The 27,068-nt window shown below is 43.2% G+C and overlaps 1 protein-coding gene across 21 annotated transcripts in view; it reads left to right on the plus strand.

Annotated features, from left to right (window-relative positions):
- Positions 1 to 24,302: 24,302 nt before the first annotated feature.
- KIF21A (kinesin family member 21A) overlaps positions 24,303 to 27,068 on the plus strand; it is a 122,473-nt gene continuing 119,707 nt past the window's right edge. For 14 of the 21 annotated variants that reach the window (XM_084802903.1, XM_084802906.1, XM_084802887.1 and 11 more), the window contains exon 1: positions 26,438 to 26,627. In XM_084802903.1, the coding sequence (XP_084659029.1) occupies positions 26,584 to 26,627 (44 nt within the window). In that variant the 5' untranslated portion in view covers positions 26,438 to 26,583. Of the gene's footprint in view, positions 24,347 to 26,436; positions 26,628 to 27,068 lie in introns of those variants that run through there. The other 7 variants (XM_084802886.1, XM_084802900.1, XM_084802901.1 and 4 more) reach the window with 4 other exon arrangements.

The following is a 27,068-nucleotide window of genomic DNA, read 5'->3' on the forward strand; positions in this document are numbered from 1 at the left end:
GGCGGCTTTCCCACCTGTCATACGTATTTCCCCCAAATGCAATTTCCCTGGAAAATGTTAATTTTTGAAGTTTAAAAAAAAATTATTTTAGGAAAGCAGTGGTGGCACACACCTTTAATCCCAGCACACAGGAGGCAGAGGCAGGCAGATCTCTGTGAGTTGAAGGCTATTCTGGTCTACATAGGGAGTTCCAGGATAGCAAGGGCTACACAGAAAAACCCTGTCTCCAAAAAAATATGTATTTTTTAAAAAACTGAATAAAGAGGTTCGGGAGATGGATCAGTTAACAAAGTGTTTGCCATGTAAGCATGAAGATTTGAGTTTGGTCCTCCAGCACGCACATAAAAAGCTGAGCATTGTGGAGTGTGCCTGAGACACTAGGGCTGTGGAAACAGAGACTGCAGAATGTCTGGGGATCGCTGACCAGTTAGCTGGGTTTTCCAAATTAGAGAGTTGCAGATTTAGTAAGATATCCTGTCTTAAAAATAAAAATATTAGGTGAAGACTGAAAGACATCTGGTGCCCCACCCTGGCTTCCACACACTACACACTTATGCACACACATGAACACATACACACACATGCACACCACACACACACAGAGACACACACACACAGACACACACACATGAGTAAATGTTGTAAAGTAAAAATATACACATAATATTTAAGGACTTTCTGACATACGAGCAATGTCTTGGGACATGCATTCTTTACTATCTAAAGAAGTCATTTTATTTTTACATTAAATAATCAAGAATAAGTATCAGGTAGTGGGCAGAATAAGATATAAGACAGTTCACTTTCTTCTAACGATCAGATCTCGAATAAATTGTAGAACCATGACTACATTTCTGCCCATAGGATAGTGTGCCTCTTAGCTTTGGCCAGAGAAACTTGTCTTTGCAGAGGGCAGCAGTACCTGCTGGTCAAAGTGCTGTGAGGGAGTGACAGTTGGGGATTCTCAACCTTAAAGGAGACATCTGTAGCTCTCCCCTTTCAAGGCCCTAGAAACACTATGAGGAAAGAGGGCAAAAAGAATAAGGGATGGGAAGGAGAGGCGAAGAATGCTGACTTCTGGTCATGGCCGTTATATTCTTTTTGTTTTTTGTTTTTTGTTTTTCTTAAGAGGTGAGAGTGTAAAATATTGTATTAAGTTTCAGTGTTAATACTGTTAACAGGTGAAAAACTGGTGCATACGCATAGCTGGTGCTTCTAAAGAAGCTCGTCCTCTGTTGAATGGTTATTGGTGGAGGTGGGGGAAAGTCTGTGCTGGAGGTGAGGGGAGGTCTGTGCTGGAGGTGAGGGGAGGTCTGTGCTGGAGGTGGGGGGAGCTCTGTGCTGGAGGTGGGGGGAGGTCTGTGCTGGAGGTGGGGGGAGGTCTGTGCTGGAGGTGAGGGGAGGTCTGTGCTGGAAGTGGGGGGGGAGGTCTGTGCTGGAGGTGGGGGGAGGTCTGTGCTGGAGGTGGGGGGAGGTCTGTGCTGGAGGTGGGGGGAGGTCTGTGCTGGAGGTGGGGGGAGGTCTGTGCTGGAGGTGGGGGGAGCTCTGTGCTGGAGGTGGGGGGAGGTCTGTGCTGGAGGTGGGGGGAGGTCTGTGCTGGAGGTGGGGGGGGAGGTCTGTGCTGGAGGTGGGGGGAGCTCTGTGCTGGAGGTGGGGGGAGGTCTGTGCTGGAGGTGGGGGGAGGTCTGTGCTGGAAGTGGGGGGGGGAGGTCTGTGCTGGAGGTGGGGGGAGGTCTGTGCTGGAGGTGGGGGGAGGTCTGTGCTGGAGGTGGGGGGAGGTCTGTGCTGGAGGTGGGGGGAGCTCTGTGCTGGAGGTGGGGGGAGGTCTGTGCTGGAGGTGGGGGGAGGTCTGTGCTGGAGGTGAGGGGAGGTCTGTGCTGGAGGTGAGGGGAGGTCTGTGCTGGAGGTGGGGGGAGGTCTGTGCTGGAGGTGAGGGGAGGTCTGTGCTGGAGGTGGGGGGAGGTCTGTGCTGGAGGTGGGGGGAGGTCTGTGCTGGAGGTGGGGGGAGGTCTGTGCTGGAGGTGGGGGGGGAGGTCTGTGCTGGAGGTGAGGGGAGGTCTGTGCTGGAAGTGGGGGGGAGCTCTGTGCTTTTGTTAGATACATCCTGCATTCACACACTTCACCCTGGTCTCAGAAAATGTCCATCATCTCCTCCCTTACCAAAGTGTCTCTTTGATGATGTTCTGGCCAATATGATGGTTCTGGTGACACCCTGAGGACTCAGTTCCACCAGAGCCACTGAGGGCTTCCATAAGAAGACACAGGGTTTCCTTGTCACATAGTTCATCTGCCTTGAGGGTATGAGACATGCCAATCATGATGATAACAGTTCTCACCTTTGTAACAGGGAGCAGATTCACCAGTGGCACCAAGAGTCCTGGATAAACAAGCTGTGACAATTGGTCCGAGGATGCCCCTCAACTTGCCAGAGTCCATATAAGCCTTTTCTGGACTTGTGCATTTTTAGCAGTACCACCAAAGGAGACAGATCTTACAAGCTCAGCTACTGGACATGGTGTCTCAGCATCCATGTTTCTCAGAGTCCAGCCAAGGACGGAAGCGTTCCGTTACTTCAAGAACTTGGAGCAACACCACTAGCGTGCTCCAGTCCAGGGCTGTCAAGGTCTGTAGGTCTGTTCCTGGGGCAGTGTTGTCCATAATTTGAAGAGAATGAGTCAAGATAGTGAGTTTCAAGCTGGCCATGGGTTCCAACAGCCTGGGCAGGACCCCCACATCAACCACTTTGCTGCTGTATTATTTGAAGCCTTTGGCAAGATATGATAGGTCCCCGAAGGTGTTAGAAAGGAGGATGTTACCAGAGATAAAGTGGGGCAACTCAACATCTGCCTTGTTTTGCAAGGATCTAGGTTAATATTTCAGCACCAGTTGGACAAGATGTTCTGATTGGGATTGGTGTGTGGATGACAGAAAGGCCAGCAGCAAGGAAGGAATGATGTTGCTTGAGATGATAGTAATCTCTGAATTCTTGGCTGATTGGGTATATTAACAAGGGCACACACAGAATCTCAGTCAGAGACAGGATGGCATCCCCTCTCATCATGGCACAAGTCTTCCCTGAAGTTCCTGAAGCAATATCGGTCAGAACCAAGGCTTTCTCGAACAAGTGTAAGTGAAGCCTTCAGGAACTCCACTCGCCTAGGAATGAGCTCTGTTCAACAATCAATATCAAGAAAAGGGTATCTGGGAGCTGGAGAGATGGCTCAGCGGTTAAGAGCACTGACTGCTCTTCCAGAGGACCTGGGTTCAATTCCCAGCACCCACATGGCAGTTCACAAATGTCTATAACTCCAAGATATGACACCCTTACACAGACATACATGCAGGCAAAATACCAATGCACTAAAAATAAAGAAATTATTTTAAAAATAAAAGAAAAAAAAAGAAAAAAGAAAAGGGTGTTTTTGCCATGAAAGTATCTTCCTGGCAGTCTATGAAGCCAGGAAACACAGGACTGGCTGTGAGCTAGTTGTATATTTTATTATTTCCTCCAGAATAGGGCTGATCCATTTGGCTAGTGCAGAACTAGGTGGTATCCCTTCTCTTTAAAGCCTGCTCATCCTTCTAAGCTGTCCAGGAGCTCCAGGCTGGGGGCCATCAGCTGCTATCACCTCGCATTTGCATCTTTACCTTAGGTACATTTTTCTCAGCCTCTCTTATGGGGTGCGCTCTTCAGTGCTGGAGTCCCTGATGGCAGCCCCATGCTCCTGTAAATGCATCCTCAACCATATTCCTGTATTGAACCCAGTGGATCATTAACAACAATAAAGGTATGAATGTAGAAGGGAAACTAGTTGGAAAGAATAAGGGACTCAGTGGGAGTGGAACAAAAGAGGATCACAGAGGCAAATATGATCACAGTAAATTCTATACATGTATTAATAATAATAATAAACCCATTTTAGTATAATTAATATATGCCAATAGAAGCAGCAAATAAATATTTTTTAAAGCAAGGGGATCTACTTTGTTGGTGTAGTAAAATGTCTTGTGCAGCTCATAGACTAAATTTTTCTAAATTTCCTGAGAACAAGATGAATGGCACACCAATATTTTACCAAGCAAAGGTTGCACTACAGTGATATGAGCTACTGGACAAGCTACTTTGAAGAAACCAAATGAGAAGACCTTTCCTTGGTTTAGTGTGACTGGATAAAGTAATATTTTATTTTATTTTATTTTATTTTTTAATTTTTTGGTTTTTTGAGACAGGGTTTCTCTGTGTGGCCTTGGCTGTCCTGAACTCGCTTTGTAGACCAGGCTGGCCTCGAACTCACAGTGATCCGCCTGCCTCTGCCTCCCAAGTGCTGGGATTAAAGGCGTGCGCCACCACGCCCAGCTGAAGTAATATTTTAATAGGCTCCACCTTGCCAGATAAGATAACTTTATCTATTGAGTTCCAGAATGACAACTTGGATAACCAAAAGAAACAAAAAACAATGTGAAATCTAAACATCTTTTAGTTACACCGTACAAGGGATTTGGAAAATAACAACATTTTAATAGTATAGCGCATTGAGAATGAAAAATATCACAATCTGCCCCATTCCAGTGGTGTTTTCATATGGTGGGGTCTGTGTGTGTAAAGCACACAGTTGTGTTGATAAAGCTTTGCTAAGCAAGAACTCAAAATCACCAAAGGGAGGGTCCTAGTGAACGTGTAGCTCTTATTAGCACTGTGCAATTACATGATGAATCTTGAAGAAAGCCTTCTGGAAACTTCTTCCACCTGATGAGGAAGTGCTGCATAGAGTCATGTTTGAAGGATTCCCCAAGTGAATCGTCTCTGTTCAGGAAGAAGGAAATCACCTGGCTACCAAGCAGATTGCTGGAATGATTCCTGAATGTTCTGACAGGAAAGGGAGGATAAACAACATAAGTGACCTCCACGCTTCCTTAGCACTCTGCCTGTCCTGAGCCATCTCTTTCTCTTGCTTTATTTTAAAAGCAAGCACATTCAGTATTACTAGAGCACACATGTGAAGGTGCCTTTGTTTGGTATTTGTTCACATCTCTCTCTCTCTCTCTCTTTTTCCACTTTGAAATTGCAAGCCAACTTTTTTTCTCTTTTAATAATTTGAGAATTTAATTTTCAGCTTAGAAACACAGACAGTGATCAGTGTTTATGGTTCAAAGGCCAAACCCACTGTTTCTTCCCTAAGAAAAATTCATAGAAAATGAGGAATATTCTTGAAAAGTAAGGGATTTTTAAATGAGTTCTATCTTTATGTCATAAAGAAAGTAGAGTTTGATAAACATGCTCTAAACTTTATGCTGGCTATTTGGTATAAATTAATGATTATAACTTAAAGATTAGTAGGAATACAATTATTGTAGTAATGCTGGTGAAGCCAATAAGCTCTAATTTTAATACTACATGAAGCACCAAGTAAGTGCTTTAGGTGAATTGTCCTATCTCACCATCCCTATTTCTTTCCGGAAGTACGGTGTACAGACTATATTACTCTCATTCTATAGATAAGGAAACTGGACATTTCTAAAACAAACAAACAACAAACAAAGAAATTCCTAAGGCCATACTTGTAACACTGTGATCTAGTAATTCTAGAATGTTCTACTGGTAATCAGTATCTCAAAATATCCTGGGAACGCAGCCAAGAAGAAAAGGGGAGATAGAGACATTTCACCAAGCAAAACATGTGACTCAAGGGGCCTTGCCATGGTCTTTTGAGTGGGTTTACAGTATCAGCTAAAAATTCTTTCTATAGTCTAGGCTTCAAATGCAAGCAGAGAGAGCAGGTGGTTTAGTCTTAACAACTACACCACTACTGCACTACTGTTAACTGGGGCATCTTGCTTGTCATGTTGATGTCACAGTTCATGGGGTTCACAGCTGATTAAGACTGTTGACATAGGGGCTGGAGAGATGGCTCAGAGGTTAAGAGCACTGACTGTTCTTCTAGAGGTCCTGAGTTCAATTCCCAGCAACCACATGGTGGCTCATAGCCATCTGTAATGTAATCTGATGCCCTCTTCTGGCCTGCAGGTGTACATGCAGGCAGAGCACTGTATACATAAAAATAAAAAAAAAATAAAAAAAAAAGACTGTTGACATCTTTTCTTCCCTTCGGAAACTATGATACCTAGTTGTAATGGAGAAGGCATCCATCTCGGTTCCAGCTTGATTTCTCTATATTATGCCACCAGGAAGTGAAGTGCTATCATCAACAAGGTCTCATTATCTAGTTCCGGAGCCAGCAAAGGGGAATTACAAAAGACTGTATTGTCCTGAGGACCCGTTGGGCCTCTCTGACCGGTAACTCATGAGGAGTTACCGCACACTGCCTGGACACTGGAGTTTTCATTTAATAGCCACAGATTCAAGGGAAAGCCCAGCCTTTTTCCAGCTAGAATGATATTATTTCCCTCTTTTCAGTTCTGTTACAAGATTGTATGTTTTAGTGTGGCCCTTTAATAGTCTCTTCATTTTGGCTAACATTTCTTGCCCCCTCACTCTCCGTTCATTTACCTGAAAATTTCATTTTTATTTACAAATGAATAAAATCCCATCATGTATACGTACCACATTTTAATTGTCGAGTCATCAGCTGGCGGACAACTTTGGTTTATTCCATCTCTGTGTTATTGTGAATCAAGTGCCAGTGAACACGGATGAGCAAGTATCTTGATAATAGAATATAGAGATTTTTGAGTATGTGCCCAGGAGAGGTATAATTGGGTAATATGGTACTTATATTCCTATCTTTTTGAGAAATTCTCATATTAATTTCCATAGAAATTGTATCAGTTTATACCCTCACCAACTATGAAGAAGAGTTCCTCATTCTCTACCTCACCAGTATTTGTCAGTTAATTTCTTTTTTGTTTGTTTCTTTTGGTTTTTTGTGTTTTTTCACTATATAAAACTATTTTTAAATGTAAGCATATTTTCATTATATTCTTTCCTTCTCCCAAGTCCTTCTAGATCCTCTTTTCCAGACCAACTTTAAGTTTTTTTTTCTTAAAAAACAGATTAAAAACCCAGTAAAGCAACAAACCCCTGAAACTAAATGAAAATAGAAAACAAAATAAAAGCACATCCTAAAGGAAAAACTAAATGAACCCCAAAATACCACCAAACTGTAAGCAAATAAAAGAACACACACACACACACACACACACACACACACACACAAACTGTGGAGTCCGTTATATGTTGGTCAACTAGTCCTGAACATGAGGCCTGTCCTGGAGCAATTTCTATACCCAGTGTCACTCCATTGGAGAAAAACTAAAATTCCTTCTCACAGCAGATATATGAGGAAAGTTCAGTTTTAACCTTTGCCCTCATGGCTAAGCATTCATTCATTCACGGCCTAGAATAAAACCAAATAATAGTTGCCTGAAGAAAAAAATTGTAGGGATAAATGACTGCTAATGATAATCTACTATATTCATAATCAGTGCCTTGCTCAGCTGTCCTCGGAGAAGCATCCTCCTGCAGCAGATAGAAAAAAATACAGAGAACCACAGCCAATTGCAGTTTAGCCAAGTGGGTCTCTGGTCTCTGTGGCTTTCCCTTGGCCTCTTTGTCTTCTGTTGGTTTGTCTTGTACAACTTAGGTGTGATAGTTTTTGTTTTATCTTATATTTTATTTTGCTATATTTAAAAAAAAAGATGAATGAATGCCATTTGATTTCTTGATGATAGCTACTCTGATTTCGGTAAGGTGTAATCTCAAAGTAGTTTTGATTTTCGTTTTTTATTGGCTAATGGTGATGTAGACCACTTTGCTTATCAGCCATTTGTATTTCGCCTTCTGAACATTTGCCATTCAGATTTATAGCTTACTTTGGATTGGTAGCCTTACTGATGTTTTGGGTTTTTGTTTTTCTTTTTTCTTTTTTTTTTTTTTCACTTCTTTATGTGTTCTAGATAATAATCCCCTTTTGACTGAACAGCTGGTGAAGAAATTCTCCCTTTCAATAGGCTGCCTTGGTCTGTGATTATCTTCTTTGCTCTACAGAGCCTTTGGATTTCATGAAGTCTCACTTGTCAGTTTTCTGAGCAAGTCCTATTTAGAAAGTCCTTACCCATGATATATGTTGCAACATATTATGTACATTCTCTTCCAGAAGTTTCAGAACTTCAGGCTTTATAACAAGGTCTTTGACTGAGTTGAAGCTGGCTTTTGAGTAGGTGAAAAGGCAAAGCTCAGGTGTCATTCTTCCATGTATAAACACCCGGTGCTCTCTCCTCCACTATATCCATGCTTTTAAAGAAGTCAATGAATAGTGAATTACAGTTATAGGCTGATTTTTTCTTAAATAGTTTTCAGAATACAAACATTTATGCATATTATTTTATATGATAATTGAACTATGATCTGAATTATTAAGCCCAAACTGATCGCTAACATTGCCGCTACGAATAATTTTAGAAAAGCTCGTTTACGTTTTTTCCATTTATTTATTTTATTTTATGTGTGTGAGGATTTATAACTCCAGTTCTCATTGAAGTTATAAATGTTTGGAAGCCATTATGTGGGATCTTGGACTGAAAGCTGGGTTCCTCTATAAGAACAATACGTGCTCTTAACTTCTGATCCATCTCTTTAACCCCAAGAACCCTACTTTGAGAACAATTTTCAAGTTCTTCATTTCATTAAAAGCATTTACTATGCACCCAAACTTCAGCCCCTTACAATGGATTTAGTTAAGAGGGTAAAGTTGACGCTACAAAGACAAGTCTTATAAATGCATATTTAAAAAAAAAAAAAATAAAGTAACCTATGTTAGAAGAGCATGGTAACTTATACTTGTGATTTCAACACTCATAAGGATGAGGCAGGAGGATTGGTATGAGTTTTAAGCCAGTCCCCAGAGGAAAGCCTGTTCTCAATAAAAATCCCAACCCACAAATCTATGTTTTTAAAGTGAAAGAGAGGTATTTTGATATGGGTTTCTGGACAGCAGCTCAATAAAGATAAGAAGAGTATGTTATAATGAAACCTAGCCCAGTTAACATTCCGGGAAGGCTGGGCAGCTAGGCTCCCAATGGAGGGTACAAAGATTTGAGTGACTCATTCATGGTGAGGTCAGTCAAACAACTAGTAAAACCTATAGCTGAGCTTTCATTAAGACCTTACTCATCACAGCAGAGCAAGCACGGCTTGTCCTGACCAGAATGGAAGGCATCATAGTAGAAGAAAAGAGAAGAATGAAGCTCTTATGATGGCAAAAGGGAAGGTTCTGCGTACTACAGATTAAACAAATAAAGTAATTATGTCACGTTACCAAAAGGATTAAGACCAGGAGCATTCAGCAAAAGCTAAAGCATACAATTATTTAAGTTAAGGTGGGCAGAAATAAATATTAACATTATTCTTCCTTTTAATTTCATTATTAAGACTCATAAATTAAGTAATTAAAGGCGTTCTCATAAGCGTCTCTCAACTCTTCCCTGTAGTCTACTTTTTAGAAAACTGGCCTTTCAGTTCTGAATCTTACCATAGCACCTTAAAGTGATGTCAAAAAATGTCAAAAGAATGTAAAAAACAAACAAACAACAACAAAAAGCATAGCTAGCAATGTCTTCATCTGCTTTCGCTTGTGTGATAAAACATCTGTGGCCAGGTAATTTGTCTTAAATGGAAATTTATTCTCTCACAAAGGAAGGAAAGCAACACACTGCTTCTGGTGTGGGCTTTCTTGCGTCATAAGGTGATGAAGGCCTCACATGTTAGAGGGACCAAGAAAGAGAAGGGAAGGCAAACTCTCAAACACAGGAAGAAACACATTCACCCTTGTATAATGAACATATCCCTGTACTGAAAACATCAACGCCCTCATGGGGGCAGAGCTCCTGGCCTGAACCGCCTGGCAAAGGCTCGCCCTCCTAAAGTTGTCACAATGAGCGTCAAACTTCAGCATGAACTTTGGAAGGGGCAGATTGTGTCCATCAGTTCAAAGTATTTTCTTGGCATAGGGTTGGGTGGTAATATGTAAAGCCACTATAACTTACTGAAGTGCTCACATATCTTTCACAATAATTTGAAACAGAAACAGGGGTTCTGCGTCAAGGCAGTCAAGCGACCAATAGGGGAACTTCTTGTTGTATTTTGAAGAACCTGCTCTCACAATTCCTGGGGACTGACACGACAGTCTGAACTCTGTAAGGCAAACCTGAGAGGAAAAAAGTGAAGCCTAATTTCTGTTTTTGAAACAACATTCTTTCTTTGCAGAGAAAACCTTCAGTTGACTTGTAAGACTCCACCAGGTGCGCCTTTCTGTCACCCTTGCCCTTTCTCACCTCCCTGCCCTCTCTCCGCCCCGAGTGTGGCGGCCCTCCCTGGCCCGCTACGCTGTTTCCAATAAACCTGCATTTATAGCTTCATTGCATTAGCTACTTTGATTATTTAATCAATCATCTGATGCCCGCGACTTGGCGGACGTTGAACCCCACTTGGCCTGGCAGACTAGACTTGTAAGGGGCCGCTCCCTATACCCCATCGCTCTCCACCTGCTCCGATCCCATCATCCTTAAAACCAGGAGGAGTTGAGCGCTCAGCTTGGTGATTTAGCACCACACCGCAATGGCTTCTCACCGCTTGATGCAACTTTGCGCTAGGTAAGTTCTCCTGTCTGCCAGCTGCTGCCTAGAGACATCTGGGACCTGCGCTGGACTCAGCTCTGTGAAGACGTGGCCACGGGACAGCTAGTCTTTCTGGAACAAAGCCAGGCCTTTGTTCCAAGGTAATCTCACGAGCCAGTGACGTCTGGTCTTGGATTAACTTCACCAAACTGACCAATCCCAGAAGATAGAATTGGGGTGTGATCTGGCAACGCCTGGGAGACAGGGTTGACACTGGTTGTCTGCATGAAATCTTTTTCCAATCTACATCTGTCCAGGTTTTTAAGAAAGCACGCTCTTACCTTCCGTCCCCCAACGTGCTCAGGGAAATCCCACTACCTCTGTCCAACCTGCCTCCTGTAAGGAAAACCTCACATTCCTGGCATTCCTGAGGACTGCCCCAACTCCCTCCCATGAAGCCACCATTTGTTTAGAACAGCTATACTTTATAGATGATGGTCCTCAAACCTGTCAGAGAATCTGTAGAATAAGTGCATTTAAATGCATTTAAAAAAAAAAAAGAGCTTAACATGACAGAGACCCCAGCTTCTAGAGGTGATCCCAAGGCCTCCACAAAGACTTGGGCCTATTGAGAGATGACTCTGCCTGGATTGTGTTATTGGGCAAATCTTCCCCAACTGGCCTGCTGCAAAGACCCTGGCAGAACCATGGACACCTGGAGAATTGACTGCCACCCCCCTCCCCAATCCCCATTTTGCCTAGACAACATAAGATGGGACCAGAATGAAGTCACAAACTCCACAGAAGCCTATGGGAAGGCTGTCTGGATAATGGGTAACCCTCGGTCATATTAATCAAGAATATTTAGGCTGCTTGGACATGTTGTCATTATCAACTTAGAACACCTCTCTAGATCTAAAAACATCTTAACCGCTAAACAATTACGCTTCATTGTAAAACTAAGCTACCTGGTCTTCACTGATATTGGATCAGACCTGACAGGATGCAGCAGCATACTGAACGCTGGCATCCTGTATGGAGAAAGGGCTTGAAAAGAAAGAAAGGAGAATATAGAAATATATAGGGACGACAGAACAAAAAGTAGATTAGTGAATCTACTCCTCAACTTAGTGCCTTAATTGTCACTCACAACGTATTTTTAATTCACTGGTATAGAATTTTGTATGTAGATGAAAAATAAGCTTAATTCTAGATACAGTGGCATAGAATTGAAATGTAAGCTTATTCTTCACACACATTATATATGTATATATATGTATATATTTCTTCTCTGATATGAGTTATTGTACCCATATAACTCAATTACAAATCAAGGTTTACTTTCAGTGCTTTGAAGGGACCTGCAGTTTCTTAGCTATAAGTGGGCTCACAGATTCTGAACAGCAAATACAATAGCCTGCTCTTCCTGGAATTGGTCAACATTCCAGCCTTCTGCACCCCACCCCCAAATCAACACCCTTATGTCAGCTGGAAGCAGTCAAAGACCAGATTTCTTCACCCATTATCCATTTAGTATCAACAAAAGGCTGGGATGTTAGGTCCTGTTACAGGTGTAGCTGCCATGCTCTGCCTTCTACCTAGGGCCAGGGCTTCCCTTCTTCCCAGAGACTCACTATATAAACCAGACATTTTGGTTTCACTGCCCCCTTTTTGCTGCCCTTGCCCCCTTGCAACCTTTGCCCTTTTCCCACCCCACCCCACCCCTGCCCTCTCTCCTTCCCTTCCCCCACCCCAGCACTCTTTCACTTCCCCTCTCCCTCCTGCACTGCTTCCAGTAAGCTGCATTTATATATTTAAAACAATAAAAGCCTCCAACAGATTAGAGGCTCATTTGCTGTACCAAAGAGCTTTCACTTAAAGTCAGGTGATTGTAAAATGTCAAATTAGTTTGTTTATCGGTTTTTCTCACATGCCAGGGGGTAAAACAGCAGCTCAGTAAATTATCGAGATAATTCTCTCATCTAAGAACTGAGTCAAGAGTTCACTAGTGAAAAGTTTCCCAACTCCATGCTATTGTCTTTTTCTTGAACATTAGCAGGAGGGGCTCTTACTATTTAATGGGAAATTATTTAACCACAATGGATTTGCTTTCAATGTCATATGATTATTTATATAGAATCCTTTTTTTCTTCATTTAAAAGACGATTTTCTTGGTCTGTCATTTGCTCACTTCATCTAAGCTATCTGATCCCAAAGATCCAACAGTTTAGAATTTTATATACTCTGACACAATGGCTTCCTCAATTCTACTACCAGGAGAGCTTAACTCAGAGGTTAAGAAAGTGACCGGCACAGACAAAAGTAAGATACTCAAATTACAGTGGGTTGAGTATATTGACTCATACAGTGTGCAAGCCACGCAGGAGAGATGTGGAGGAGCAAGAGCACACAGCCAGACCAGGGCAGGGGCAAGTTCAGACTAGCCAGAGTCTTGCCTTTCTAGGGGTTGGAGGACTAATAAGGTATTACATATGTCTGGTACGGACAGCCACATCGTGCTTTTCTTACAATGTTGAACTTCAGGGAGCAATTATAAAAGGAGTTTAGGCTAGGGTATGACATAATCAGATTTGTCTTCCCAGATATCACCCAGATTGGCTTAGATGACTTAGATTTTGATCTCAGTTTCTACCTCAAGGCTTTGAGAAACTGTGCCTTGCTGCCAGCCTCACCAGTTCTGTCCAGCCAGCACCCATGACCCAACATGAACATCATAGAACTCTCAGCCAACACTCTTCCAAGCACACGCTGAGCACAGGCTGTACTTGCCAGCAGTAGTCCAAGATGGAGTCCCCACCTATCTGCCTATGCACATCTCAGCTGTCACTCTTTTTAGTACAATTCTATCTATGCCAAATTTTTTTTGGTTTTTTTTTGTTTGTTTGTTTTTTTGAGACAGGGTTTCTCTGTGTAGCCTTGACTGTCCTGGACTCACTTTGTAGACCAGGCTGGCCTCGAACTCATAGCAATCCACCTGCCTCTGCCTCCCGAGTGCTGGGATTAAAGGCGTGCGCCACCAGGCCCGGCTCTATGCCAATTTAGATCGAAAACACACACACACACAAAGCATCACTTTAGAATTTATTCAGTTCGGCTTCTTCTTTCCAACCTACAAGGATTCCCAAAAAGGGAGTTTGAAGTGTTTTATATTATTTAGTTCTTAGTTATGTGTGACTGTTCACAGTTCCTTAATTTTCACTTGAAAGTCTCACTGCCATGTACCTTTAGTTAATTAATATTCACAGAAAATGTCTTTAAACATTGACATCCCAAACATCCTAGGAATTTGCAGTATCACAATTAGCCATAGAAAAGCACACCAGGTTTCCCCCAAGAGTATTCAAAGGAGCACCAACGCCTGGCTGGTGGTGGAGGGACAGGGTTGCGGTGTGGGTTGCTGTAGGAAGCAAGGAAGCAAGCTTCTCTGATGGTTTACACTGACTGAAGTTCAGGCTGCAGCTCCCCCACACTGACTTCTGAAAAGGCTCTACTGAGTCTGAGCACACTGAAACTCTTTTGTTGTGAATGGCATGCATTCAGGTGTCACTGGGGGCTGGGAAACACCCCCCTTTAACCAGAGCCTGGGAAACAGCATGGTTCCTGGACTGAACAAAAGTTCTCTCTCTAAGACCAAAGGCTCAGATGTCTGTCATCCATCAAGCCAACAGAGGCAACTAAACAAGGATGCCAATTTTAAAATGCTTAAAATTCAGTGAGATGGTTAAGAAATGTATAGACGTTTTTATTTTTAAACTCCATTTTGCTTTGGTTTTATTAGAGGTAGGGGACAAAGCAATTTTGATGCTGAGTTTTGTCTTAAAGATATTTGGACAACCTTAGATGGAAAAGTACGGAATCAGAATATGAACTGGAAAGTTTTACCCGACAATACATCATCAATGGTTTCTGTCCATGGCACTTCTCTGGGGAGTATGCACGTAATGAAGTCTCCAGAGGAGTGTGTGTAGTGAGTGACCTTATAATTAAATTAGTTTAAAAAGCCACCAATAATGCCAGACTCTTCATAATTCAAAGGGCAGAAAGAATGCTGGAAGGATAAGAAATAAAAAGGGAGGTTGCCAGAATGCAAAAGAAAAAAAAAAAGTAAAGTCAGCACAAACGCCTCAATTTTAAATGATCAGTGTATGACAAGTGAGCGGGGTACTATGAGTCAGGGTGCATGAAGAGGGAAGAAGATGACAGAGGTCCCCTGGGCCTGGAGTTATAGATGTTTGTGAGCCCCCAGACACGGTTCTGGGGCACTGTATTCAGGCCATTGCAAGAACGTGAAGTGTTCTTAACTGCCGAGCCATCTCTACAGCCCTCTCTGACTTTGGAGGGTTTTAAGCCTGCTTGATCATGGCAAGTGATCTTTATCATGTGTTCTGGGATTTGGTTTGCAAGTATTTTGGGGTTCTGTCTCTAAGGGATATAACGAGCACCTCATCCCAGTACGACCTCAAAATAAAAAGGGGAGATGTAGTGACACAAGGGATTCTTTTTTTTAAATGTATATGTGTATTGTGTGTGCATGTATGCCTGTGTATGACAAAACAGAGCATCAGATTCCCTGCAACAGGAGCTACAGACAGTTGTGAGCTGCTTCTGTGTGTGTGTGGGGGGGGGCGGGGTTGGGTAGGGGGGATTGAACTCTGGTCCTCTAGAAGACCAGCTAGTGCTCTTAATCACTAAGTCATCTCTCCAGCCCCACAACAAGGTATTACACTGTACATATTAATACATACATGCACATACACATGTATAAATAACACATTTATGGGGAAAGAGAGAACACAGTAACCTCTCATACTATGCATAATTTACAGTTTAACTTTATAAGAGGATTATCTGCATAGGAAAAGACTTAAAATAGTATTTTTGGGTTTGGTACCATGCGCCATTGTAAGTCTCCAATGAGGATCTTGAAGTGTTTCTCTGATGGGCAAGGGAGGGCTATTATGAAAACAAAAGTTTCTGAGATGGAGAGAGATACAGTGAGTTGATACACTCAAAGTAGTGATTAGACATTTTCAGCTTTCAGTGTATGTCTTGTAATTCTACTTTTCAATGTACCCAAGACTCATCTGCTTATGTTTCTGTGCTTATTTGAATATTTTGTTAGTTCTATTTTATTACTAACTTGTCTGGACTCACCAACCTTGGGGCCTTTTTATAAACCACTGAGGCATGTTGGCCCCTGTTTTAACTGTAAAATGTGGACATCGCCTAGCTGTAGGATGAGTGGGTAGATCCCTTAGTGACCTACCTGAGGGCCACCAACTCCAAACATGCCCTTGACCTAACACAACTTGACAACCCCCAACCCTACAACCTTCTTGAGGAACTTGTTCCTTCCTGTACTCATTCCAGCACCTCTCCGCAGGTAGAGAGGCCCATTTGTGCTTCTAACCCAGTCCAATCCTCTCATACACTTGGTGCCTCTCTAGGAGACACTGAATTTGTGCGGCTAACTTCAGTCATCCCCAACATCTTAGGATAATTTGTATCCAGAGACGGGCATTGGACTCATAACAGCAATTTAACCTACTCTATCCTTTAGCCACATTATCTTTGCCTAGTTTTGCTCCCCAATTAACTCTCTTTTTTCTGGTAGGAATCCTAGACTCACATCTACAATCCCATGAACACCCATTGCCTGAGGGAACTTCCTGAGCCCCTCCCAGCGACTCCTGAGGAATGTCTGTGAGAATCGTCCGGTTCTACAAAAGCTATGCTCCCTCACATAGGAGCCTCACTTGAGTTGAGGTGATAACAATTCTTAATGCCCTGTTAACACCGAATTGCCCAAAGACGGGACCCAAGTGCCGCACAGCTGGCCAATCAAACCCCTGCAAGTTTGGATAACAGGCAACAGAGCTTACATAAGACAGACAGGATTTTCATTCATTATCAATGACCTGACTCCGTATTTCTAGCTTCCATTACAAATATACAAATATCTATAAGAAAAATAATAAGTCTCTACTAAAAGTTAGTACTCCCACAGCAGTGTGCCTCGGAGTAGTTATAAGATGATTTAGAAGCAACAATAAAAAGCATGATCAAGGAGCTCAAAGAAGATAGTAATAAACATTGGGATGAAGAAGGCAAAAACACAAAGTGACAGCTGAGGGAAATAACGGGAACCATTCAAACTATGAGAACCGAATTTCATAGAGATAGAATCTCTGACGGGGAAACCAATATTATGCAAAAATCACAAGTGAAAAATTCATGAATTCAAACAAAAAAAATTCAGGAGAAAAGTATGACATGCAAATGGATGAGAAATAAATGTCTTTTGAAAATGGTCAGCATCCTTAACCGGCAGGGAGATGCAAATTAAGAGTACGCTGAGATTCCATATTGTCGCAGCTACCATGGGAAAGGTTAGAAAGACAAAACAAAACAAAACCCTGAGACAAATGCTGGTGTGGGTGTCGGGGAAAGGAAACATTCATACGCTGCTGGTCAGACTGAAAACCAGTCAAGCCACTACGGAATTCAGCGTAGAGGTTCTTCAAGAAGCTGAAAAATCAGTCTACCATATGATCCACCCGTACCTTTCTCGGGTATATACTCAGAAGACTCCATGTACTCTTCCACAGATCCCTCCCTGTCCACATTCACTGCTCTTCTGTTCACAATATCGAAGTGTCCACCAGTTGATGAGCAGATAATAAAAATCTGGTATATGTTCACAATGAAATATTATTCTGCTCCTTAAGAAAAAAATAAAATAAAATGATCAAATTGGCAGGTAAATAGATAGAGACAGAAACTGTTGTTCTGAGTGAGGTAGCCCAGCGCAGCCCAGCAAAGACAGGAGTCACATGGTTTTTTTCTCTCATTTTTTGGATGCTATCTTTGAATTTTCAAATAGGTTTGTTGTTGTTGTTGTTGTTGTTGTTTGAAATACCTATAGAGGTCAGGAAATTATTAAGGGACCACGGGGAAGGGCTTACAAAAGAAGATAGAATGCATTGCTACAAAAAGTTTAAGTGGAATAATGGGGAAAGCTGTTACATTGGAATGGGGCAGAAGAGGATCAGTTAGAGGAGGGAGTATGGGGAGAGATAAATAACACTAAAAAGACCTTTCAAAAATTCTTATGGAAACCGACCACTGTAGAGGGGTGTGCACGCACACTCACACACATACACATGTTAAAATGGAGTTATGTCATAACAGGGCAACAACAGCTTCAGTGGACACCAAAAGTGACAAATAAAAAGCCAATTGAGTGCCGGGATTGGGTTACTTCTTTCGGAGTTGTTGACCACAGAGCTCTCATTATAGCTTATGGCACTGCTCTTACTTACCATCCAGAAATTGACAATAAGGCGCTCTTGTCTTGTTGAACACAACACATACTTGAGTCGTAGAGAAATCAAGGTGGTACTGACCTGGAATCGTCTCCTCACTGGCTAGTGTTCGAAGTGCTGAAAGATGCTTACCTGACGCAAGTCGGCGGAGGGGAGGCTGATCATCAACCACACAGTGCTCAAAGCCCCGGAAATTACAGCAGTGACTGGCCTGGTAAGACTTACCCACTGCTGTAGTAGTGGGTACAAACATCACTGGAGTAATTACTCACTTTCTGATCAGGCTTAGGCTTACTCCACAAGATACAACCTATAGCTGGTACAATTATCAGGCCAGGAAACTGTGGCTAGACAGATCACAGGCCCTACTACTATTTTGCTAAATGAACACAGTATAAATCTGATGATTAATCTTTTTATTTTTTTTAAAGATTTATTTATTTATTTTTATTATGTATACAACACTTTGCCTGTACGCATACCTACAGGCCAGAAGATCCCATTATAAATGGTTGTGAGCCACCATGTGGTTGCTGGGAATTGAACTCAGAACCTTTGGAAGAACAGCCAGTGCTCTTAACCTCTGAGCCACCTCTCCAGCCCTTGATGATTAATCTTAATGATATCATTATCCCCACAGATCAATGCATCTCTTTACAGATTATTAACAAGACAATGGCCCACGACTGACCAAGTTGCAGGGAATAAGAGACTGCCGAATTCCTGGCAACATATGGAATGTGTATATGTCACCCCTGCCTTTCCAAGGCTCAAGGATCTGTGTGGCGGAGGTGATGAAAAGGTTGTTAAATTTAGAGGTGATGGAGGACGGCAAATAAAGAATTGTTTTCTGGATACAGTGGGGCAACTGATGCAGAGGTTTTAACAGTGTGCACTGAGTCAGACCAAATCCTAGATTAGGGAGGAGAGCTAGGCATGAAATACTACTCCTGGCTGGGGAGCAACTGGCAGTTGTTAGCCACCAGGATTGGAAGAGATAGGCCTTGTAAAGTTGACATCACTCCAGTGAACACCACCCGTGCAAGAAGATTTTAACGGCACAAATTGGTCTTGATGGGTTACAAAAAAAAAAAAGGACACAAAGTTGGGTGGTATAAAGAGGGGGCAATGGGATCTGGGAAGATTTGGGTTTTGCGAAAAATAAAAAATAAGAGATCAAAAAACATATCCTTGTGAAGAACAAATGGGTTGAACACCGTGTGAATGCCTGGCACAAGGCACAGCATCTATGAGAGACTCAAATCCCCTGCCAATGTCTGGGGTTTCATCTGTATGCCATTGTTAGCAACGGCCATTGAAACAGGAACCAGCTATGTGCTTCCAAAACGTGATGGTGGGACCAGACAGGGAGTGAACCCTCTTTTTAAGCAGGAAGTCAAGAGGGGAGACTGTGGGTCCTAAGCGCATCGGCAACATTGCCAGAGGTGCCCTGTCAGACACAAGCAGCTTGAGATTTACCACCTTTTGGATCCCCCTGGGAAGTCCAAGTAAAGCCTCCAGGTGCGGGGGGTGGGGTGGGGGGGTGGGGGGGGTGGGGGGGGTGGTGTGCCATCTCCACTGTTTCAGTCTCATTTGGCTTATTTATAGCGAGGCTGCTGGTCTCTGAATCTGTTTGGGGGACATTTTTTTTTTCTTCTTAAAGGACAGTGTATGTATTTTCGCAGCCTAATAACCATATCACTGGATCCTATCAAATACAAGATGTCTGGATTAGTATGCCTGCTCATGTGGTGCCCAGTGCTCTGTCTTTTTATAGAGCCAGGTGAGTGGGTTTAACATATCTGATTGAAAAAAAATTACGGGCCAAGGTACCTGCTGCAATTTGATATACTCACTGATATAATTATTTATTAGTGCTGACGAGTGGCCAGTTTGAGCCCTGTGGTGTGTTGGCAGATGGTGGCTGTGTGCTTGTACAAACACGATGCAGAGTCATTCTACCTTGGCAGTTGTACTCAAACAGAATATCTCAGTTAAAAATCCATCGCGTTATAGAGTGGAGTGATTCAGGGATACATTACAGTCTGAAAGCTGTGCTTCTGTACAGCAGTGTGACTCAAAGCAGGCCAGCTCTCTCAAGAAGCAATAAGAAAAGAAAAAAAAAAGTTCAGAAGAAAGACCAACACAATAGGGGAAAATGATGGTATTGATGCATAAATAAGAGGAAAGGGAAGTTTTCTATTTAAAAGGAGCAGATAAAATTATCTTTTAGTAACCCAGTTCTATATTATTACTCTTCCCCCAAGCCCCAGCAAATAACCCTCCTTTCTCCAAAAGTACAAAGAAGCAAGTTGTAATGAATGAGTATCTCCAACTGCCAGTCAAGTTTGGTCCTGCACACGCGCACACACACACACACACACACACACACACACACACACACACACACAGAGAGAGAGAGAGAGAGAGAGAGAGAGAGAGAGAGAAACAGGCCTCTTAAGAACTTGGCTCCCAGCCACATGACTCAATAGCTATAATTTGCATTTGAATGCAATTAAGTGGGCCAGTGCTGTGGTGTAATCAAGCTGTCTGCAATACACAGATGCTGGAAGCTCTGCAAAAGTCCAAGGCACTTACAGGGGTTTTTGTTCTTTGAGTTTCCCTGAGATGTAGTATCTTAGGTATAATTTTCAATTTAAAAATTATCCAAATTTTAAAATTATCCAAATTTTATCTTTTTTTTTTTTCCCCTTTTCAATGAAAGGAAGTTTAGCTTTTTGCCAATTTACCTCCTTAGAGGAATAATTTTAACATGCTAGCAAAAGGGATTTTCAAATTTATAACAATTTAAATAGACAAAAAAAAAAAAGGAAAAAAAGAAAATTTAAACTTCTCTAGTAAACAGAAATCACTGCAGCTAATATTAAAAAAATAGACAGATTAAAAAATGTGCAGATGGCATATAGCTACATTTTTGATTTTTCAGCAATGTTAAGAATCATTAAAAATAAGTTAGCACAACTGGGTGGTGGAGGCAGAAGAATATGGAGTTCAAAGTAGACCAATATAGGTATTTTGAAGCCAGGCTGGTCTGTTTATCCCATGCCTTGCCTCAAAAATTCAAAACACCCTTAGCAAAAACACATGAACAAATTGCTTTTCTATAAAATCAATTAAAACTTCAAGAATTTAAGATGAAATTTTCCTTAATTTTCAGCATACAATCTTCATAACACAAACAGCATATGTAAGATATGATTTTTTTTTAAACCTGAAGAAAAGGAGAAAGTGCATAGTGAAGCTAGCAGTAGAACTAACAACCCTGGCCAGGTAGTTGTGTTGCCTGGATTTTAATTTATCAGAGTTTACCCCTAATTTATCCTCCTGCGTTAGGTGGGGAGTTAGGGGTATGGGGCTGGCCTTCAGTTTTCTCCTTAACTGAAAATGAATGGAGGTGGATTGCAGTCTAAGACTGTTCAGATCTTTAAAATCTTCTGGTTGGGAGACTGTCAGGTGCTCCGGGTTTCCTTCCCGGAGTGTGTGAACACTCCCTTTTTCAGACACTGTGGTCTGGAAGCAGTCTTCCGAGAACCGTAACCAGGAGGCAGCTGCTTATTTACGATGGAAACGTGGTCTGTGTTGAAATCAAAGCATAGCAGGCCCTTCTTCTGGAAACCACTGATTTACTTGTTCAACAAATAAGCCCTGGCTGCCCTCTTGGGTATTCTACAAGTTCTGCCCTTTATAAATTGCTAACCTAGTCAAAGAGTTAGAGAGTGATCATTACCACAACAAAGACCAAAGCAAAAACACTGTACAGATTTGCCAGAAGGGAGAGAGTCTTGGATGTCATTCAAGGGGAGGACGGATGGAGTAAGCAAGGATGGAATTAGGTTTTGCTTTTGGTTTGTTTTCAGTTGAACTTGAAATAGAGATAAAATTTTTACAAATAAAACTTGTTGGAAAGCCTTCATTTCCCACACGTATGTAATGTGGATATAATAGTTACATCTTTATATGTGACCTTTTAAGGCCACTGAGAAAATTAATGCATGCTAGTACTTAGCACGGTGCGCGTTGTTACTGATGGAAAAATGACATAAAGAGACCAATCGGGGATAGTAGATTTGTTGCTGCTGTTGTTACAGAATTAAATATTAGCTCGTTAAAAGATTTTTTTTTTCCCCTAAAGTGTTTCTGGGCAGATGGTTGTCTAGACATGCTTTTTCAAAACCAGTTGTTTGCACATGGAGGTATAATCAGAAATTAAAAGAAAAAGAAATCATTTTGCTTGCAGCAAAGAGGAAGAGTTGAATAACTTTTAATGAGTGATTAGAATGTGGAAACCAGAAAAACAGAGTCGATGGCCTGGAGGGAGAAATCTCGTGAGGCTGCTGCTCAGGTGCACGCTGAGGCTTCGCTGCGGCTGTCTGTAGAGGGTGCACTGGAAGACGCCTCCTGCCTTAGACAGGTGCACCTTTTCAGATTTGACCTCTTCTTAGAGTTACTCAAAGGCCAGCACCTCGCATTTAGACTTTTCAACCTCCAGAACTGTAAGAAATAAATTTCTTCTTCTTGATAAGTTACAAAGTTCTACATCTGAACAGACACTCATAATAAAATTAGTCCGCTGTGTGTTTATAAGGAGCTAGCAAAGTTGGAGAGGCTCTTTAGGTCTTTAAAATAGCTCCTATAACAAGGAAACTAATTATTTATACATAAGCAGGTGACATTTAAAAAGCTTGTGTATCTTTTCCAAAGCCACCCAATCATCCAGCTAATATTCAGCGATGCCTCTTATTTCACATAGCTGGAGGATCTATAGAAATAGCCGTGGATGCACTGATGAGTAACGTGGAAGTAATCACTATCATGAAGCTAATGTTAGAAGTGGAGGAAAGACACCAGCTCCCTCAGCAGGAGGTCTGTCCAGTCAACAGAGAGCCCTGTCCTTATAGAAGGACTTTTGGGCTTAAGGCTCGCTTGTCTTATGATTCTTCATTTTATCCTTTAGTTAACCTGGTTGATGAGCAGAACCATATGAATATGTAACACACCTATCTTTGTCTTGGGTCCCTAGTCTCAGCTTGCACTCATAATCCCTCCTCAGCATAGAACTGTGTGCATAAGGGGAACTCCCATGGCGAGTTCAGTGAGACTCACAGTCAAGGAGACTGGGTGGTAAATATGTCTGCAGTTGAAGAGGCAGAGCCGCGGGCACCTATGGCATTCCAATACAACAACAACAACAACAAAACAACAACAACAACAACAACAACCACCAAACACTGCCACCATAGAACCCAGCCTTACCCTTTCTTACTCTCAGAAAGCCAACCACTGGGGCTCTGAAAATGCCAAATCAAAGAGAAGGGAAAGATAGTTTTTCTGAAATTTAATTTTAGCATATGCACATGTGGTTGGGGGTAGGTATGGTATTCTTCTGAGTGCAGGTACCTGTAGAGTTGAGGAGATGGTGTCAGGTCCCCTGGAACTGGAGTTGTGAGCCACCTGGTCTGGGTGTTGGGAAAGGCACTTTAGTTTTCTGAAAGAACAGTAGAAGGCCTTTCACCACCCAGCCTGCTTCCTGGCTCCCTCATTTCTTGCCTACAAGGGTTAAACCCGAAGACAAGACGTGAGGAGAAAGACCACAGACCCAGATCATCATGGCCAAACTAATTAAAGCCAGCTTTCTTATTCGTATTCACAGGCTGCCTCTCTCAAAGGCGAATTTCAAGAGGTCAGCATCGGACATAAGCAAGGCAAAGTTTTTACAGCTCATGGGAAGGAGGTTTCCAAATGGGGAATGTGGTGGGCAAAATAGGTGACGTCACAGGAGCAGAATTTTAGCAGAACAAGTTAGTCTTAGTGACCTCCTGAAACAAAGACATGGCTCCAAGGTGGTCATAAGGTAGTCATAACAACAGGTCGTCATAACAACCTTTTGAAACAAAGGTAAGATTGCAAGATGGTCATAACAACGTTTGGAGACCATAGAAGGGAATAGCCTCATATTCTTATCTATTTAATAGCATCTTATAGGCATCTCTAACACATTTATCATTTACAGGTTACGGTTTTACATTAGTAGTGCAAGCCTGTAATTGGGCCTTGTAGAGGAGTAATACTTTGGAGTGAGTGGTCAGGAAAGCCTCTCTGGGAAAACTCCACCTAGGCTGATACTGAAATGTTCCAAAGAGCCCATGAGAAGCTTTACAAAAAGGACATTCCAGGTAAGGGAACATCTACTCCAAAGACCTCCCCAGGAAGCAAAGAGATGTGTGTGTCTCAGAGCTAGAGTACCCATATCACTGAAAAGCAGTGGCTAAGGAGTACGGTGCCTGAAGATGAGGCCAGAGTGTGAAGGACCTTAGTCTAAGAATTTCTGCTCTTTGTGTTAGGTAACCCCTGGAAAGTTTCAGTCAGGGAACGGCAGGGATGAGGCACACCATCTGGCTAGTCTGGAGGTAGGAGTTGGCCTGGGAGACCGTTCTGATTGTAGAGTTTACCTTTTCCTGTAGCATTTTGTTTTAGGCCTATCGTAATTTCTAATGTACCTCCAGACGTTTAAATCCCAGAACTAAATACTAAATTCTCCATAGTAGTCATGGCATTGTGTTCTTTTCCACATCACTAGTGTCTAGCGCAGTGTGCTCGCGGCAGCCATCTACTAAATAGTAAATAAATGTTCCGGAGAGGATTTAAACTCTTGCATGGTAAAAGCTCGGGCCTTGGAATTTTCTTTAATGTATGTTTATTAATTAAAGGGACCTCAAGGAAACAGTACTTATAAAGAAATCTCAAAAAAAAAAAAAAAAAAAAAAAAAAGAAAAGAAAAAAAAAGAAAAGAAAAAAGAAAAGAAATCTCAAACAAATATTATATAAACTCGGCCATTAGTTTTAGAACTTTTGGCCTTCAGGATTTTGAAGTTTTACATGGCCTTTTCCTGAAACCGTACATGATATAGACCCAAAGCCACCGCTATTATTGATGCTCACGTTTGGCCAGAGGTTTCAGTCTGGTGACTTGGGGCTAAAAGTTGGCCAGGCATATTTTGAGGTTGGTTTTGCATAGTATGGAAATATTGTGCCGACTTAGTTGTTAGTCTTTAAAACTAAGCAGTTTTCACATAAAGATCTGATTTTTTTCCTGTTTTCACCCGAGGAACAAAAACCATACAATTGAAACAACAACCTAGCAGCATAGAGTTTGCACTCCAGTAGAGGACAGCTACTACCTCCTGAGGGGGTCTGTTTTATTTTATCTTTATCATTCTCGCCTTTGCTTCCTCCACTCACTGAGTTACCTGCCCAGTTCTCATAGCATATATGTGTGTATGTGTGTGTGTATATATATATATATATATATATATATATATATATATATTTTTTTTTTTTTTTTTTTGACAGCTCTTCTTGGGACACAGAGGTGCTAGGGAGACTTTTAAAAGGTTACCTATGTTGCTCTGTTGCCAAATAAGCTCTGTTGTTCTTGTCCTTTATGCAGCATTTAAACACAGAAGCAAGGTGGTCAAACCAGATCCATCCAGGTCTGGACCTGTCAAGTTAGGACGAAATGTGACTCCATTATGTTGGTGGATAGATATCAAGGCTGGGGCGGGCTCTCCAGAGTGAACCCAGAGGACAGCTTTCCCACCAGTTGGGCACACAGAAGGATACTACAACTTTCTAACAATTTAGGGATGGAAGATAAACTGTAAGAATAAACCCTTTAGGCCATGTTCCCATCGGTGCAGAAGGTAAACACTTCGTTCCAATCCCAATGTACACTGTCTCCTTTGACCCTCTCTCTGAGAAGGGCGAGCAGGTGTGTGATTTTAGCTTATATCTGCTTTGGGCCAGTGTTTTTATTTGGATAGTGACATTTAATCTTTTATACTGTTCTGTATGAGCCCACATGTTTATTTGTAGAAATGTACTGAGCAGCCCACAAAAGATACTCTGTGGCAAAGCTAACAAAGGCTGTTTCCACAGAGCTATCTAAAGGCATGTGGAAGGACAACCGTGACGCGCAGAACACACAATGGCACACTGTTGACAGAATCCTGGGATCCCGGGGAGGGGGGGGGGGCGGGGGGGGGGAGCTTTTGAAGGCCCAGCAGGGAAAGCAAATCCGTTTGCAAGGATTTATCACGCTGCACTTCTCCATGGAAAACAGTTGTGAGAACGCTTGGCTGCTCCAGGGTCCGGTGCACTTCCCTGTGTGCATATGTCTCAACAGTAAAACCCTGAGGAGCTTGAAAGGGAAAATCATCCTCCCACGTCCCACGCGAGCGTGGGCAGAGAGCAGCTCCCAGCCAGGGGAAGGGGGTCAAGGTCCATGCTGCGGTCGGGGCAGGTGGTTGCGGGGACGCACCTCCAGGGCTTGGGGGGGGGGTGGAGTGGGGTGGAGGGAGGGTTCCCTCTGCTCCCCGCCGGGCCGCGCCTGCTTGGCTGTGCCGCCGGGGCGGGGCGCACCGGACCGGCCACGGCTGACGCAGGGCAGCGCTGAGCCCGGCGAGTGGGGGCAAGGGGCGGCGCCGCCCTGAGTCACCGCCCCCTCCCGCGCCTCCGCGCCGCCACCTTTCCATTCAGTCGCCCAACATGGCTGGATCGCGGCGCTGAGTCCTCGCCACCGCCACCGCCACCGCCGCAGCCTGCCCGGAGCGCTCAGCACCGAGTTGAGACTCGGGCAGCCGCCGGCATGTTGGGCACCGCGGACGAGAGCTCGGTGCGCGTGGCTGTCAGGTGAGCTGCAGGCGGGAGGGAAAGCTGGGGTGAGCCATCAGGTTCCCGGCTACCCGGTGCGGGCCCGTGCGCCGCGGCTTCTCCGGGAACAGAGGTGGCCGCCCCTCACCCCATCGCCCCGCGGCTCGGGCGCCTTAGGCGAGTGCCGCCTGGGGTCCCCGGGAGTCGCCGCCGCCTGTGCCGTCCTGCAGGTCGGCCCGAGGTGTCTGTCTGTCCCCAGCGCCCGCCACGCCGGCCTGGAGCCGCAGACAAAGCGTCGCGCTGTCAGCCGGAGGCCCGCGCCCACTCGGGTCCCTGCAGTGTCGCGCGTCGCGGCACCTGACCTCGCAGGTGTGGCGGTGGGGAGTGTGCTGCGGGTACACACTCACCCGCGGGAGGTCTGGAGAAAGCAGACGACGTCTGCAAGACGAAGGGTTACAAGGGCAACTGGGAGAAACCACC

The sequence above is a fragment of the Acomys minous genome (genome assembly GCF_964271855.1).
Source record: "Acomys minous genome assembly, chromosome: 12".
Taxonomy (NCBI): Eukaryota; Metazoa; Chordata; class Mammalia; order Rodentia; family Muridae; genus Acomys; species Acomys minous.